The following is a 14,289-nucleotide window of genomic DNA, read 5'->3' as shown; positions in this document are numbered from 1 at the left end:
CCCCCCAAAGAGCTAATGATTCACATCTCTGCAGCATGGGGAAAATTATTTGCTCTTGCACTGTTGAATTTGCTAATAAAACAAACACATGGTGCTCCTGGAGTTTCTCTAATAAACTTTTCTGATGGACAAAAGATGCAGGATGAAAGTGTTAATTCTGTGTCTTCTCTGCCTGGGCTAAGAAGGAAAACATCCCAGTCCCAAATCTCCCGGGCAACCGTCCCCTCAGCATCAGCATGACAGGACCAAGTCTTTATCGTTCCCGGCCTGACTTTCATCTCTTTGTAATTGAGGTATTGCAGGGTGTGATTCGTTCTTATGTCGGTAGATTCGTGGTGAGAAAGGACAACATAGGGGAAGGCAGTGACTTCAACCCTAGTACACTGTAGGTACAGATGACCATTTTCCAAACAATGCCTTGAAGAATATCAGGAATAAGTCTTCACTGGGCACTTAGTCTGTTTCCCAAGCTGGTGAATGGTTAATGTCATCCTAAGATTCTAATTCTATGACTTAGGAACTTATAGTTCCCTCTTTCATTGAGGAAAACGGGACAGTGAGGTCAAGCTCATAGTAGGGACAAACAGGCAGTGAGCTAGGTCACAGAGGCAGAGAGCAGGTAAGCTCAGTTGAAATCCACTGTAGACACTGATATAATTCACCTTTCCCAGCATCAAAGTCTCCACCATCTCAGGTCCACTCATTCACTCATCCACCAACTTCATCAAATGCCCTCTGTGCTATCATCAGGACAGAATAAATCATGCTCATTCCTCTTCCTAAGACCACGTCGACAGACTAAAAGATGGGAGCAGATTCCATGAGGGTTAGACCCGCAAGATCCCCTGCTGTACTGACGGGGAAAGAACTCCGGAAGGTACTTAACTCTGGTGGAGTCAGTCGTGTCTATGTGGTTTCTGACTCATCATCTGGCATTTAGGGTGGCATTAGGGTGTACAGATTAACCAACAGACCCGCCTCTTGCTAGGCTAGCTGGGAAAATGAGTCTCAGGACTCACTGTGATTGTCACTAATGTGTAGTGAGATAGGGGAAGCCCTGGCTGGTTCTGCTTTCAGTTTTAATGTCTTGAAATAGACGTCTTCTCTGGAGAACAAGCAGCCCCCAGGCTCAGCTGAAAATCTTGCATGGTGTCTCTTGGGGGAGACTAGTTTGCAGGACCTTGGCCATCTCATAAATGAGTCACCACGTCCTCAACTCTCTGAGAAGTCTTGCCAAGAGACATTTGTTTACCCTGTGAATGTGCCTAGAGGACCATTACAAGCAACCATAGCTGTAGGGGATGATGATGCTGAACAGTGAATTCAACAACGCTTCTGCCTTCCTGGGATTGATGGTTTGGTGATGGAGACAGATGATCTGTAATACAACTAAGAGTAGTCTAGGGATGGACGCCATGAAGCATACACGCAACTGTGGCCAGATGGGCATGTTCCACAAGGCAACCACGGAAGACTCCAGGAAAAGGGGAGGGGAAGAAGAGTGGGGAGAAAAGAGGATAAAGATGTGAAGAAAACTGAGAGTGGCAGGGAAGGAAGTCACCTGGAGGGCATTCTGGGAAGAGGAAACAATAGGTTCAACCACTTAAATCAGGAATGGTTGGATTCTCCAAGTGCCCGGTGGAGAAGCAGCCAGGATGCTGGCTCTGCTTGCTTTGTATGTTATTGTGAAATACAGGGCCACCTCCACAAATCCTTCACAGCACACACACCAAGAAGATGATCTCACACTAGAGCAACAAACAGTCCAGCTGTGCCGATCCTCACACTGTTATCATGCGACAAGCAATACAGGACCTGTACTCACTGGGTTGTATGGGAGTCCCACATCCAGCACAGAAGAAATTCTGGGCCACGACTGCTATGTCCCTCCTGAGGACAGAGAATGTCGACTGTTACACATTTCAGAACTGGTTAGTTACAGCGTTTTCCTCTAATAGAAATGCAGTGGACATCGTGCTGTGTTTCTTGGCTTAGGGACTTTAATTCTGTCATCCTTTCTTGTTAAGAAAAATTTATACTTAAATGGATGTGAGACAAAGTTATCAAATCCTCTTGAGGAGGAGTACTCTGGCAAAAGCTGCGCCCTGGTTTCAACAGTGACCTAGAGTTATGGGTAAAGTGGTAAATTTCAATTTTTTTTGTGGTTCAATGTCAACAAAAATTGCCAAGGTTTAAAAAACAGACATGTTAAATCTCATATATCTTAGAGGATTCTGGGAAACTTGAGGGGGAAAAATATCCTATACAATGAGAATAATTCGGCTCAGGGCCTAGAGGAGAAGTTCTGCCCAAGCAGTCACAACCTACTTCCTGACATCAGTTAAGCCTGAGAGCAAAGACAGCAGACAGAGATTCCTAAGAGACCTCTGTGGAGTGCAGGAAGCCTGGCTTCCTAACCCTTCCGTTTGCATAAGAGACCAAGAGAATGCAAAGACAGCACATAGTTAAACTATGTTGCCTATAATCTTTACCTGTAACCCATTACATATTCTCAGAACCAATTACAATTAAACTATTATGTATGCACTATAAGTATGGCCCCATACACACGTACTGTAGAAATTTAGTTCTTTCTTTCATAATTTTAGTTGTCTCTGAGCTTCTGTGGTTTCACAGAATAAAGATTTTTATTTGCATCCTGTTACATTTCTCAATGGCAGGTAATCTCCTTGAAGTTAAAGTCTTCTTTTAAAACTTTTATGCACTAATTTTGTTTTACTGCGCACTAACTAGTTTGGAAAATAGATTTAGAGTGATCTCGTCATTTTAAATCATTGTATTTGATTTCTGTTTCAGTGTTAACCACTTAAAAATTCTCTTACGCCTTTTTAATCTACAACTGCTATGTAATGCTCATAACTGGGGGGACAGAGTGTACTGGCTGGTTTTGTGTGTCAACTTGACACAAGCTGGAGTTATCACCGAGAAAGGGGCCTCCCTTGAGGAAATGCCATGAAATCCAGCTGTAAGGCATTTTCTCAATTAGTGATCAAGTGGGGAGGACCCAGTCCATTGTGGGTGGTGCCATCCCTGGGCTGGTAGTCTTGGGTTCTTCTATAAGAAAGCAAGCTGAACAAGCCAGGGGGAGCAAGCCAGTAAGCTGCACCCCTCCATGGCCTCTGCATCAGCCCCTGCCTTCAAGTTCTTGCCCTGTGCGAGTTCCAGTCCTGACTCCCTTTGGTGATGAACAGCAGTGTGGAAGTGTAAGCTGAATACACCCTTTCCTCCCCAACTTGCTTCTTGGTCATGATGTTTTGTGCAGGAATAGAAACCCTGAGTAGGACACAGAGTTACACTTTAACGAGTACTTACACGCCCACAATAGAGTGCCAAGGAAACTAAGCCAGAAACACATTTGCCTTGGTCCCTCGGCAAATGGTTCTTTCTTCATCTGTTTCCATGGGGATCAGGCAAACCCATCACAACACATCCCAAGTGGAACCTGGGGTTCCAGGCAGCACTCGTACTTACTTGACTGGCGGGTGAACAGTAAGTATGATTTGGCATGGAGGGGGCACCCAGTCTTCAGTCCCTGGGACCCTGGACTTAAGCATGACTTCCCGTGCTGTATCCACACTGGAGTCAAGCTCTTCCTCAGCTTGTTCTTCTTCCCCAACCTGAATGACCCATGAGAGGAGTCAGGGCTAACCTCAGAAGGCACAATATAGAGGTTTGCCTGAAAAGGACTCTAAGTGTGTTTCTCATTGAACTTTACCACCAGAAATGGAAACTGTTTTTAGCTGAGCTAAAGGTCTTGGCACAAGACTTCCCACTGAGACTACTAGTTTTTATTTCTGAATGATTGTTTATGTGGCGTCTGAGAAGAGGGTGTCAGATCCCCTGGAGCTGGAGTTATATGCAGTTGTGAGCTGTCTGATGTAGGTGCTGAGACCTCTATACTCAGACAGAGCAGCCCCACTCTTACCTACTGAACCTGAGCCTGCTGGGTTTTCGTTTTTGTTTTTTGGTTGTTGTTGTTGTTTTTAGTATTTTTTAGCTCATTTGTTTCCCAAATTCCCATGTGATGAGAAGGGCTTTTTGACCAGGGACACTCCGTGAAAATAAGCAGCATCTGGTGCCTAAAGCAGCCGCCTATCAGAGCTTTGCTGTGGTCTCTTAGAACCTTGGCTTACAAAACAACCGCTTATAGTGAAAGCTTACATTTTCCTATCGTCATTTAAAACCCAAACTCTCCCAATCAGTATCCCGAAACCTCCACAATTTGGCCACTATCATTCAAGCCTGTTCCCATGAATCCTCCGCCAACACACACACACACACACACACACACACACACACACACACACACACACACACACACACACTTTGTCCAACCACAGTTACGTTTCTCATTCATCTGGCTTCCAGACCTCCTCCATTTGTGTCCCGACAGCTCCCGCTCAGAATGCTTCCCCACAGACTGTATCTGCCCCAGCACTGCCTGACTCACACCTGGCTCAGGGCTAAGCTCTCAAGTCGGCTTCCCTAAGTTCCTCTGACAGAATTAGATGCCTGCCCACTCTGGCCCTTCCAGAGTGATTTTTTTTTCAACTCTTCTTTTAGCATTTGCTACCACTGGAGGAGTGTTTAGCATTCTTCGAGGACAGCATATCCTGGAAGCAAAGTCTTGTATGCTTTCCTATCTGTCAGCCAGGTGACATTTACTTTACTATTATTGCCTTGCCCTGATCAGATCCGAGCCCAGTACATTAAAATAATAGTAATAAGAGGGAAAGTGAGATATCACCTTGGGAGACTTGGGAGAACTGCAACCTTTTAGCAGGCCTGCAATCCCAGCACTAGGCAGGCCTGAGCAAGAGGATTCTCTGAGTTAGAGACCAGCCTGTGCTATATGACCTTTTCTCAAAGCAATAGCAACATGGTATGGATTGTTAAATACATCTCTTGATGTTGAATGACTGCTCGTCTCCATTTTGAGACCTCCTAAACACCTATAAGCCAGACAAGGAAACACATATTTGAACGAACAGGCCAGTGAGAAGTTAGGAACATTCCATTCCATATCAACCGACTTCCATACTTACTCCTGAGCTAGCGGGGATCAGGGAGCCTGGAGGCTGACGAGTGACTTCTTCTGACAGCATCCAGTACTTATAGAACCCTCGGAACAACTCTCTGGCTAAGAGCCCAGCAAGACTGAGATTCGACTTGCAAGTTGCACTGAAACACGAGAGAAATGAAAGCTGGACGGCTGTGCATAAATATAATCAGGGTCTTTGAGGAAACCATTATATGAGACTGACAGTCATTTGCAAGCTGGGAATCTAATGCAATAGAGTTCACCCTCAATCAGCAAACAGAGCCTCTTATTTATGAAGGGTACGGAGACCTAGGGTAAGGTGAAAACAGAACTGAACCTAAAGTGAGAAAACCAGAGCCCGAATCCTTCTGATGCTTAGCAGTGCTTCAAGGATGGCCCATCCTTTAATCTCAGCTCTTGGGTGGCAAAGACCTCTGTGAGGTCTATGCCAGCCTTGTCTATGTAGCAAGTTCCAAGACAGCTATAGCTGCATAGTAAGACAGGGGTTGGGGAACACATTGTGACATCATTTCATAAGCCTTAGTTTCCGTGTGTATGAAACAGGGCTCAAAAATAAATGCACAGGGGCTGAAGAGTTAGCTCAGCAGTTAAGAGCACTTGTTGGTTTTGCAGAGGACCAGGGTTTGGTTCCAACATCTACATGGTAGCTTACAACCATCCATAATTCCAGTTCCAGGGGATCAGAGCCCCTCTGCTGACCTGCATGGGCACCTGGTACGCATACATACACACAAATAAAGCACTCCTAAAATAAATCTAAGTGTTTAATTAAATGCATACATACATTTATAAAACTCACATAACCTTGAGGTTAAATGAGGACATATACACCAGCCTTTCATGCACTGTAACACTCACTGAGTATGGGGTGCTGTGCTCTGAATATGGGCAGTGTCCTCCAAAGATCCGAGTGTTAAGGAATTGGCTTCCAGAGACAATGGAAGCTTGGGGGGGTAGAACTTAGCAGGTCTGTAAGTCACTGGAGGCAGTAACTCCAGGGGGTGGTGAGAACATCCCCTCTTATCCTCTACCCCGCCATGCAATTCCGAGGTACTCCACCTCACCCACACCTCAACCTCATCGTATCATGTCTTTGAGCCTCCAAAACCAAGAGACAAAAACCTTTTCTCTCAGTAAGTTAGTTGTCTCTGGTATTTTATCATAGTCAACAAAACTTCTACTGTAGAGGTGACTGACTAACTTCTAAGTGAGTCTTACATTAGTTTCTTTTCCTGTTGCTGTCATAAAATACTCTAACAAAAGTAGTCTGGGGGCAAAACATCCATGCACATAAAAAGATAATAAATAAACTTCAAAAAATAACCTAAGGGAGAAAGGATTTATTTTACTTTTTTCTAATTTTTACATTTTTGATATTATAATTGCAACATTTCTCCCACCATTTCCTCCCTCCACAACTAACTTGCTACATCAACCTAGTCCCCAGCAACAGTCTATAAACATTTGTCTCCTCATCAAAGATACTTCTCTTTGCCACAGAGACCACCATAGGAAACCACAACCAATCAGAATGCAGAGCTGTGGAGCCCAGACTCAATGGACACATCTACAACACACTCCCACATGTAAGGCTCCCACATGTTATGGGAGCAGTGCAGAAGAGGGGCCTGAAAGATTGTTAGAGTCAGAGGATCAGGAAGTTTGCTGTGAAATGGTGTCTCCTAGCAATATCAGAAGAGATTTACTTCAGCTCATTCTTCCAAGGATAGTCATCACGTGAGGTGGAGACACAGAGGCGGGAGCTTGACGTAGCTGGTCGCATTACACAGTAATCAGAAGGGAACAATGATAATACGACATTGCTCAATGAATACAGAGTGCTCTGCCTTTCTCCACTCATCTCGTCCAGGTTTCCTTCCCTGCCATGAGGATGGTCTCACCCACAATAAAGATGGGTCTTTCCACATCAATTAACGTAGTCAAAATAATCCCCAACTGAGGGGCCCAACTCTTCTGTACTCTGGATTCCGTCAAGCTGACCGTTAACACTGGCCATCAAGGATCCCCATTTGTGGCTAACCAGGCTGCAATATGAAAGCCCCAGGGGTCTACACACAAGAAGGCACATACCTCTCTGAAGAGCTATAGGAGCCTCTGCAGCCTTCCGTGAGGTCATTGGATTTCCCAAGTTCTGTGGGAAAAGGAAAGAAAGGGTGGTAGGGTCTCTTAGCCTGCCTCACTCATAAGAATACAAAGATAGAGACCCCAGCACTCAGGGAACCTGCAATGTCCAGATAACCACAAGCAACAGTATGAGACTCCAGGTAACCCCCCGAGATGGGAGTTCATATAGACCTCATCAAAATATCACATCAGAACCACAGAGCTGATCTAATGGACGTCTGCATTTTTGTTCAGTTCTACAGGTGAGAAGACCAATTATCAGACATCAGAGACAAGGAAAACATTTCCTTTGAGTAGCAGGGACATAACCTCTTCTTAGGAGAGGTTTCCTCAAAAGTCCCCAACATGGCCTTGGCTGTGTTGTCTGCTGGTGTGTGGGTGGTTATGTGAGGGAGATGAATGGGAGGAGGTTCTAAGTCTCACCTAATATGACCAATTTGTTCAAGTCAAGTGTGCAGGCCTCTATCGCCACAGGACAGTAAGAAAGTGCCTCAGCCACTGGGCTGACCTGGAGTGCAGCGCAACCTAAAGAGAGAAGGAAGACCGATTTCATGATCAAGAATCGAGGCTGGGGCTGAAGAAATGGATCAGTCAGTAGAGCATGTGCTGTGCAAGCACGAGACCTGAGTTCAGCTCCCAGAACTGACAGAAAATGGCTGATCCTGATAAGTTTGTCCTTGTAATCCCAACACGAAAAGCAGGAGCAGGTGGATCCTGGGAGCTCACCGGAGTCAGCCTATTCTAGCCAGAGTTTGAACTTGTGAAAGAACTTGTCTCAAAGTCAAAAACAAGGGACAAGAGACAATTCCTGGTAATCGTCCTCTCCCCCCCCCATATGCTCACACACAGACACATGTGGATGTACACAGGAGCACACACATGCCCACACACTTGTACCCTCATTCTTACATGAACAAGCACACACCTGTTTAAACACATATGCATGAATACCAGCATAAGCAAAATGGTATGTTCAAACTGGTCTGAAGAAGAGGAGAAGGAGGAAGACGATGAGGAAGAGGAAGGCAGAGAGGAGAAGGAAGAGGAAGAGGAGGAGGAAGGGGGAGAGAATGCATAGCTCCCAACTCACAGGTATGGGGCGGGGGGAGCTAAAGCTGCAGCTCCAAGGATTGACAGCTGAAGGAAACTAGTTTAGGTTCTCTCCTTCACTAAAATATATATATCAGGCAAATAGGCTGATACGATGTTTACTTTTTATGTTTTAATATTTTTCCCATTATAATACAAAGTTTAAAATAAAATTAAAGAAGACTTAAAAAAGAAAAGAAAAGAAGAAAAGAAAAGAGAAGAAAAAAGAGAAGAAAAGATAAAGGCAGCCTTCCCATCAGATGCATGGTATGGAATGCACAGTGATACTGGGTTAAGTCACGTCCCTCCAAAGTTCACGTCCACCTAGAACACGTGAATGTGGTCTTATTGTCCCACAGAATCTGTACAGACAAAAGGGCAAGGAAGCCAAGCTGTATGTGTATGGACAGACAGACAGACAGACAGACAGACACACACACACACACACACACACACCATGGGTTGAGAAGCACTATTATTAGATGCATAATGCAGATATGTTAATTAGAAGTTAACCTAACCCATCTGGAAGCTGGAGATAGGAGTTTACCAGCAATGGAGAACATTTCTTTAAGCTATAAAGAAATATTGAGTTTTACATCAGAGGATCTGGGAACCCAGCAAGTGGGCAAGTTTGAAGGGTACCAGCCACATAGAAAGACACTTGGAGGAGAGAGAGGTTCAGGGCTGGAAATCCAGGTTTCTCAGAGGGAGAGGAGAAGTATCAGCTTAGAGGATGGAGTATCAGCTTACTGATGGAGGTAAAATCTGCCAAAAAGAAAACCTGGGTGTTGAGGCTGAGCACGGGACTGGCTTTCAGAAAGCTAATGGTCCTTCCCTGCCGGCTTTGGTGGCCTTTCCTCCAGAAGGAACTCCCTGGGTTCCCAGGTGCCCTGCTTAGTGACTGGGCTGGACCCTCATGTCTGCCATGGTGTCATCCCTCTCACTTCCGTGGCCCCAGCTGCAGGGCTTCTGCTCTGGGAGAGTGTCTTACCACCACCAAGTCCCAGCCATCACCAAGAACAGGCAGGTTCATTATTTGCAAAAAGGGATGGAGGTGGACGCCTTGGGCAAAGAAAACAATGTGGAAGGAGAAGTGGGAGAACACTGTGGGGTGGAAAATGAAGCAAGACAGAAGACAGCAGCAACCTGGAAACGGAAGAATAAAATCCAAGGAAAAGCAAAGCAAGAACTCCAGGGCTGGCCAAGGACAGAGCATGAGCAGCAATGACAGGGCAAAAGAAAATGGCTGCCTTGCTGGAGATCATTCACTCCCATGTGCTAAGCCTTTTCACCTGCAAAGTCACCTTATCACTAACAAAAGCACACCAAAGACCCTCAAAATTAAAATCACTGAAAATAGCACATCACACACACACACACACACACACACACACACACACACACACACACACCTCATAACGTTCTAAGTTAGTTTCTCGCTCTAAACTGAGTCACATTCATGACTATCCTGGGATTCATGTAGCCATGGATTGCGTCTTCAAAGGATGGAAAACGTCCCTCTTTCAAGACTGGACAGAGGAGACAGCCTGCGCTGAGATCACAGCATTCAGCATTCAAGCGTTTGCCCGACTTGCCTTCACAGCCAGTGTGTGAAGAAGCGGAGGGGTCTGGCTCCTGCTTTGCATGGGTATGAAAGGTCACTTCTGCTCCAGTCCCACATGACCTGCTGGCCTCTTCTGTGCCCGAACTCCCTGGCTGCTGTTGACTCAGAAGACTGCACTTCAAATTCTCTATTACTGAGATGATCAAGTCTGCAGCATAAAAGTGGACGTTTTCCTACGGGGGGAAAGTCAATTAAAAAATGAGTGCACTCAACTTTCCTTCGGAGGATGGATTAGATTGCAAAACTGGAGAAATGCCACTTAGGTGGCACAAATAAGGATAAATACAACTTGATCTAACTAGATTATGATGAAAAATACATCCAGAGACACAGATATACCAAATGGAATTAATTTCTTTCCAGGAATGGGGATTAAACTTAACATCATATATGCAAGGCGAGCTACTGCTGGCCCCATCCCCTGCCACCGAGTTGCATTTCTTGTGCTGGAAAACCCTCGGTAGGTGGAGCCCAGCACCTGACAGAGCTCCTCAGTCGTGGACGGCTGAGCACACCGTGCCTCAAAATGTCTCAATTTAGTGCTCCTGGCGGCGTCCATCAAATACTGAAAAGAACCCTTTGGCTGAGCCTCATCGCAGGGGTTTCCGCAGTCACATCGAGCGGCATCAAGAGACTCAGGCCCTCACCTTTTCCATGTCAGCAGGCAGAATGAATGTCTCCAGTGGGAAGAAATTCCAAGAATGGCTCCTGCTGCTCTGAGCATCACCTGCCAACACAGTCAGGCATTGAAAATGGAGAAAGGAGATGGCTCAGTCAATAGTGCTCCCTGGTCACTCTCCTACTGCTTCAGGCACTCGTCACCTCAGTACCGCAGAGGTGGAGACGGGAGGACGCCTGGGGCTTGTTGGCCAGCTGGGTTAGAAACTTAGTGAACCCCAGATTCAGTGAGAGACTCTGCCTCCAAGAGGAGGAGGACAGAGAATGGCAGAGGAAGATATGTGACATTGACTTCTGGTCTCCACATACACAGGCACACAGGTGAGCACACACAGGACAAAAGAAAACAATGGGAAAATTGTTGGCTTTCCTGCTAGGCTGGGCCCCACAGTTACCTGGCAACAGCCAGGTATGCCCAACCCACTATAAAAGGGGCTGCTTGCCCCCCTCCCCTCTCTCTCTCTCTCTCTCTCTCTCTCTCTCTCTCTCTTTCTCTCTCTCTTGTTCTTGTTCTTCTTATTCCCTTCCTCTCTTCCCTGTCCCTACTCTCCCCACTCCCCTACCCCTCTCTCCCTCTCTGCCTTTTTCTGTTTCTACTACCCCCTCAACTCCCCTCCCCATGCCCTAAATACACTCCATTATTCTATACTATACCATTGAGTGGCTGGTACCTTACAGGGAAGGAATGCCTCAGCATGAGCCCGCAGAGGCATCCCCTTCCCCCACACCATACCGCATCTCCACAAACATATCTCTGGCTTCCCTTTCTTTTTTATAAAACACAACAAAAATAAACCTAAAGATTAATTAAGCAAAACAAATCATAGGGTACAAGTCTTCAAGACTATCAGGGGAAAGAAAAAACTGCATAGCTCTAGAAAGATACAGGTCATGAAATCGGAAAGAGCCTTCTGATGACAAGGCCTGTAGACACAGCCTACTGTCCATCATTTCTCCAGAACACTAATGGAGTGACTGAGAGATAGCCTCAGAAAACCAGAAAGGAGAGGCCAGTGGGGCAAAGATGGTGGGAAGAGGTCATGAGAGATGGGAAGGCAGCCCTCAGAATTATAGGATCTGGGCTGGAAGATTGCTCAGTGGTTAAGAGCACTGACTGCTCTTCCATTGGATCGGTTTGCTGGATTGTTCCCAGCAAACAAATGGTGGCTCACAACCATCTGTAATGGGATCTGATGTTTTCTTCCAGTGTGTCTGGAGACAACTACAATGTACTCAAATACATCAAATAAACAATTCTTTAAAAAAATAATTACAGGATTACTTTCTCAGCTGGTGACGATCGGCCCCGAACTTCCTGTTGCAACCACAAAGTCATCTGAAAGCAAACAGAGCTCCGTCCAGTGAGGCTCAGACCACTATGCTGAGACAGTCATTCTTACACTCTCACCCACCACTCACTGGCAATAAGCAACACCAACTCGAGTAGTTCCTATCACATTAACTGCTGACTGCAGTCCGGGAAGGAAGTGAGATCTCATGATGGTCGGAAGAGCTATGTCATCCTGACCGGATAAATTAAGAGATGCTGCCAATGTCCGGGAAGCTGTGGGTTATCAGAGGGCAGACAAATGCAGGAAGTGTCACCCTGATACTCCCATTGAACAAAGTCAATCTGACATGGAAAACCGGGGACCTCTTGTCTGGGGTTGATAAACATTTTGGGGGAATGACTGTGGGGGCCATTCACCATCTCTGCCAACAACCCTGCCACTGTAACTAGAAGGCCACTGTGGATGAAACTAAATTGCTGGTTTGTCTTCTTAAACAAAAACAGGAAGCTGGGAAAGACTTGAACATAGAGGAAAAGGCAAGATAAAGCAGAGTGGTGCCCAAACCCGTTATCCCTTGGTCTCCTGCCTTGAGTTGGGATGGTGCTAACATGAAATGAGCTCACACATTGGTTTTGGGTCAAGGTTGAAGACCATGAACTTCATTTCTCATGGCAAAGACAATAGGTAAGTCAGCCCAGACAAACACATACATGGAGAAGTATAAAGGAAGTCACCAGATAAAGTTACCATCATCCGTAGAAGCTGTCAAATGAGGAGACTCAGAATGGACACTGGCCTTAGAGAATGGGGAAGTGGCCACAGCCTTGGGGTTTTTGAGCAGAGACTTCTGCTGAGGATGAGCCTCTTGCTCTTCTGTAGCCAGGAAGAAGTCACCCTTCTCTCCCCAGGAGCAATAAGCAGAGCTGTTGCAGATGACATCAGCAGTATTCTCAGACAATGACATCTCAGCCAGGGAGTCCCTCTGGGGCAATATCGAAAGGTCCGAGGGAGAGGGAGTGTCCACGACCACGTGGTTCTCACTGTTCTGCGCCGTTGGTCTTTGGAGGCCTGATTCTCGAAGTGGCTGCTGCACACACAGTGGGTTGATCCAGGAAGCTTTGTGTCTTACGAGTCTCACATCTAACTGGCAAGCAGGTTGGTCAGTGTCCAGGACACTGGGCAAGCCATCAGCGTCCTGAAAGGCATGGCTGGTCCTTTCACAGGAGTCCATAGGATAGTCTTGCTGGCCTGTGGATTGGGACACCATCTTTCCAGGTGTGGAGTGAACGTGCTCAAAACTCAGTTCTCCAATGGCCGTTGTACCACTGGGTGTGATCCTTGAATTCATCACATGGCCAGCTAGAGGTCTGATAAGTTTATCTGCAATGAGCAAGAATCATTCCAGGTAAATAAAAAGTCCAGTCATGGTTTTTGGTTATATATTATTGTCAAGAAACAAAAAACAAAACAAAACAAAAACAAACATCATTTCTTTGTATCTCATACTATGTGCAAGTAATAATCAATCAATCAATCAATCAATCAATCAATCAATCAGACCCAGAAACAAAACAAAGCAAACCACTAGCTGTAAGCCTAGAGAGTTTGATGCAAGAATTAGAAACATTTTTATGGGCTGGAGAGCTCTGTGTTTAAGAGCACTAACTGCTCTTCCAGAGGTCCTGAGTTCAAATCCCATCAACCACATGGTGGCTCACAACCATCTGATGCCCTCTTCTGGTGTGTCTGAAAATAGCAACAGTGTACTTATATATAAAAAATAAATAAATCTTTTTAAAAAACATTTTTACAAGTGTGAACTTAATTGAAAAGGCCACAAAGATCAACCTCGTAATGAAAATAGCAATATATCAAAAGCGTTATGATAAAATTACCTGTCAAATCAACAATGGGCATTGCCATGTGAAAGTAAAGACACGTTTACATCACCTTATGTGGGGTTCACTCTAGCATTACAGCAAAGCGAGCAATAGAGTGGAAGAAGACAGCCACTAGACCCTCTGTGCCAAGCCACACACCTTAACCTGAACATCCAGGACCTATCAGAATTTAGCACTAGCTGCCAATATTTTTTAAAACAATGCTATGAATCTAGAACTCATCTTTTAAATGGTTCTGACTGATTTCAGCTGTAGTCGATGCAACGATGGTTGAAATGTTGAGAAGCCCTTTGCCATGATCTCTCTAGTCCCAGCAAACATTTTTTTTATCATCCATCTTTGAGAGCAGTGAGAAAGAGTCCATCCAAGTCAGCCTTCACACAGATGCAGTCCATCTGGGCAAGCTTATCCCAGGTGAAGAGTGCCACAGCATATGGGATTAGCTTTCTGTCCTTGTGACCAAATACCTGAGAT

General features: G+C 45.5%; 1 protein-coding gene across 3 annotated transcripts in view; it reads right to left on the bottom strand.

Moving 5' to 3' along the window:
- Rubcnl (rubicon like autophagy enhancer) overlaps positions 1-14,289 on the bottom strand; it is a 65,190-nt gene that overhangs the window by 33,431 nt on the left and 17,470 nt on the right. For all 3 annotated transcript variants that reach the window (XM_008770905.3, XM_039093953.2, XM_039093952.2), the window contains exons 2-9: positions 12,662-13,294; positions 10,592-10,671; positions 9,916-10,117; positions 7,652-7,753; positions 7,175-7,235; positions 5,067-5,202; positions 3,493-3,638; positions 1,826-1,890 (exon numbers count right to left, since the gene is read on the bottom strand). In XM_008770905.3, coding sequence (XP_008769127.1) covers positions 1,826-1,890; positions 3,493-3,638; positions 5,067-5,202; positions 7,175-7,235; positions 7,652-7,753; positions 9,916-10,117; positions 10,592-10,671; positions 12,662-13,262 — 1,393 coding nt within the window. In that variant the 5' untranslated portion in view covers positions 13,263-13,294. The remainder of the gene's footprint in view (positions 1-1,825; positions 1,891-3,492; positions 3,639-5,066; positions 5,203-7,174; positions 7,236-7,651; positions 7,754-9,915; positions 10,118-10,591; positions 10,672-12,661; positions 13,295-14,289) is intronic.

Source organism: Rattus norvegicus, chromosome 15 (assembly GCF_036323735.1).
Source record: "Rattus norvegicus strain BN/NHsdMcwi chromosome 15, GRCr8, whole genome shotgun sequence".
Taxonomy (NCBI): domain Eukaryota; kingdom Metazoa; phylum Chordata; class Mammalia; order Rodentia; family Muridae; genus Rattus; species Rattus norvegicus.
The sequence above is the reverse complement of the archived record's forward strand: the minus strand, read 5'-3'. Positions and strand labels throughout refer to the sequence as shown.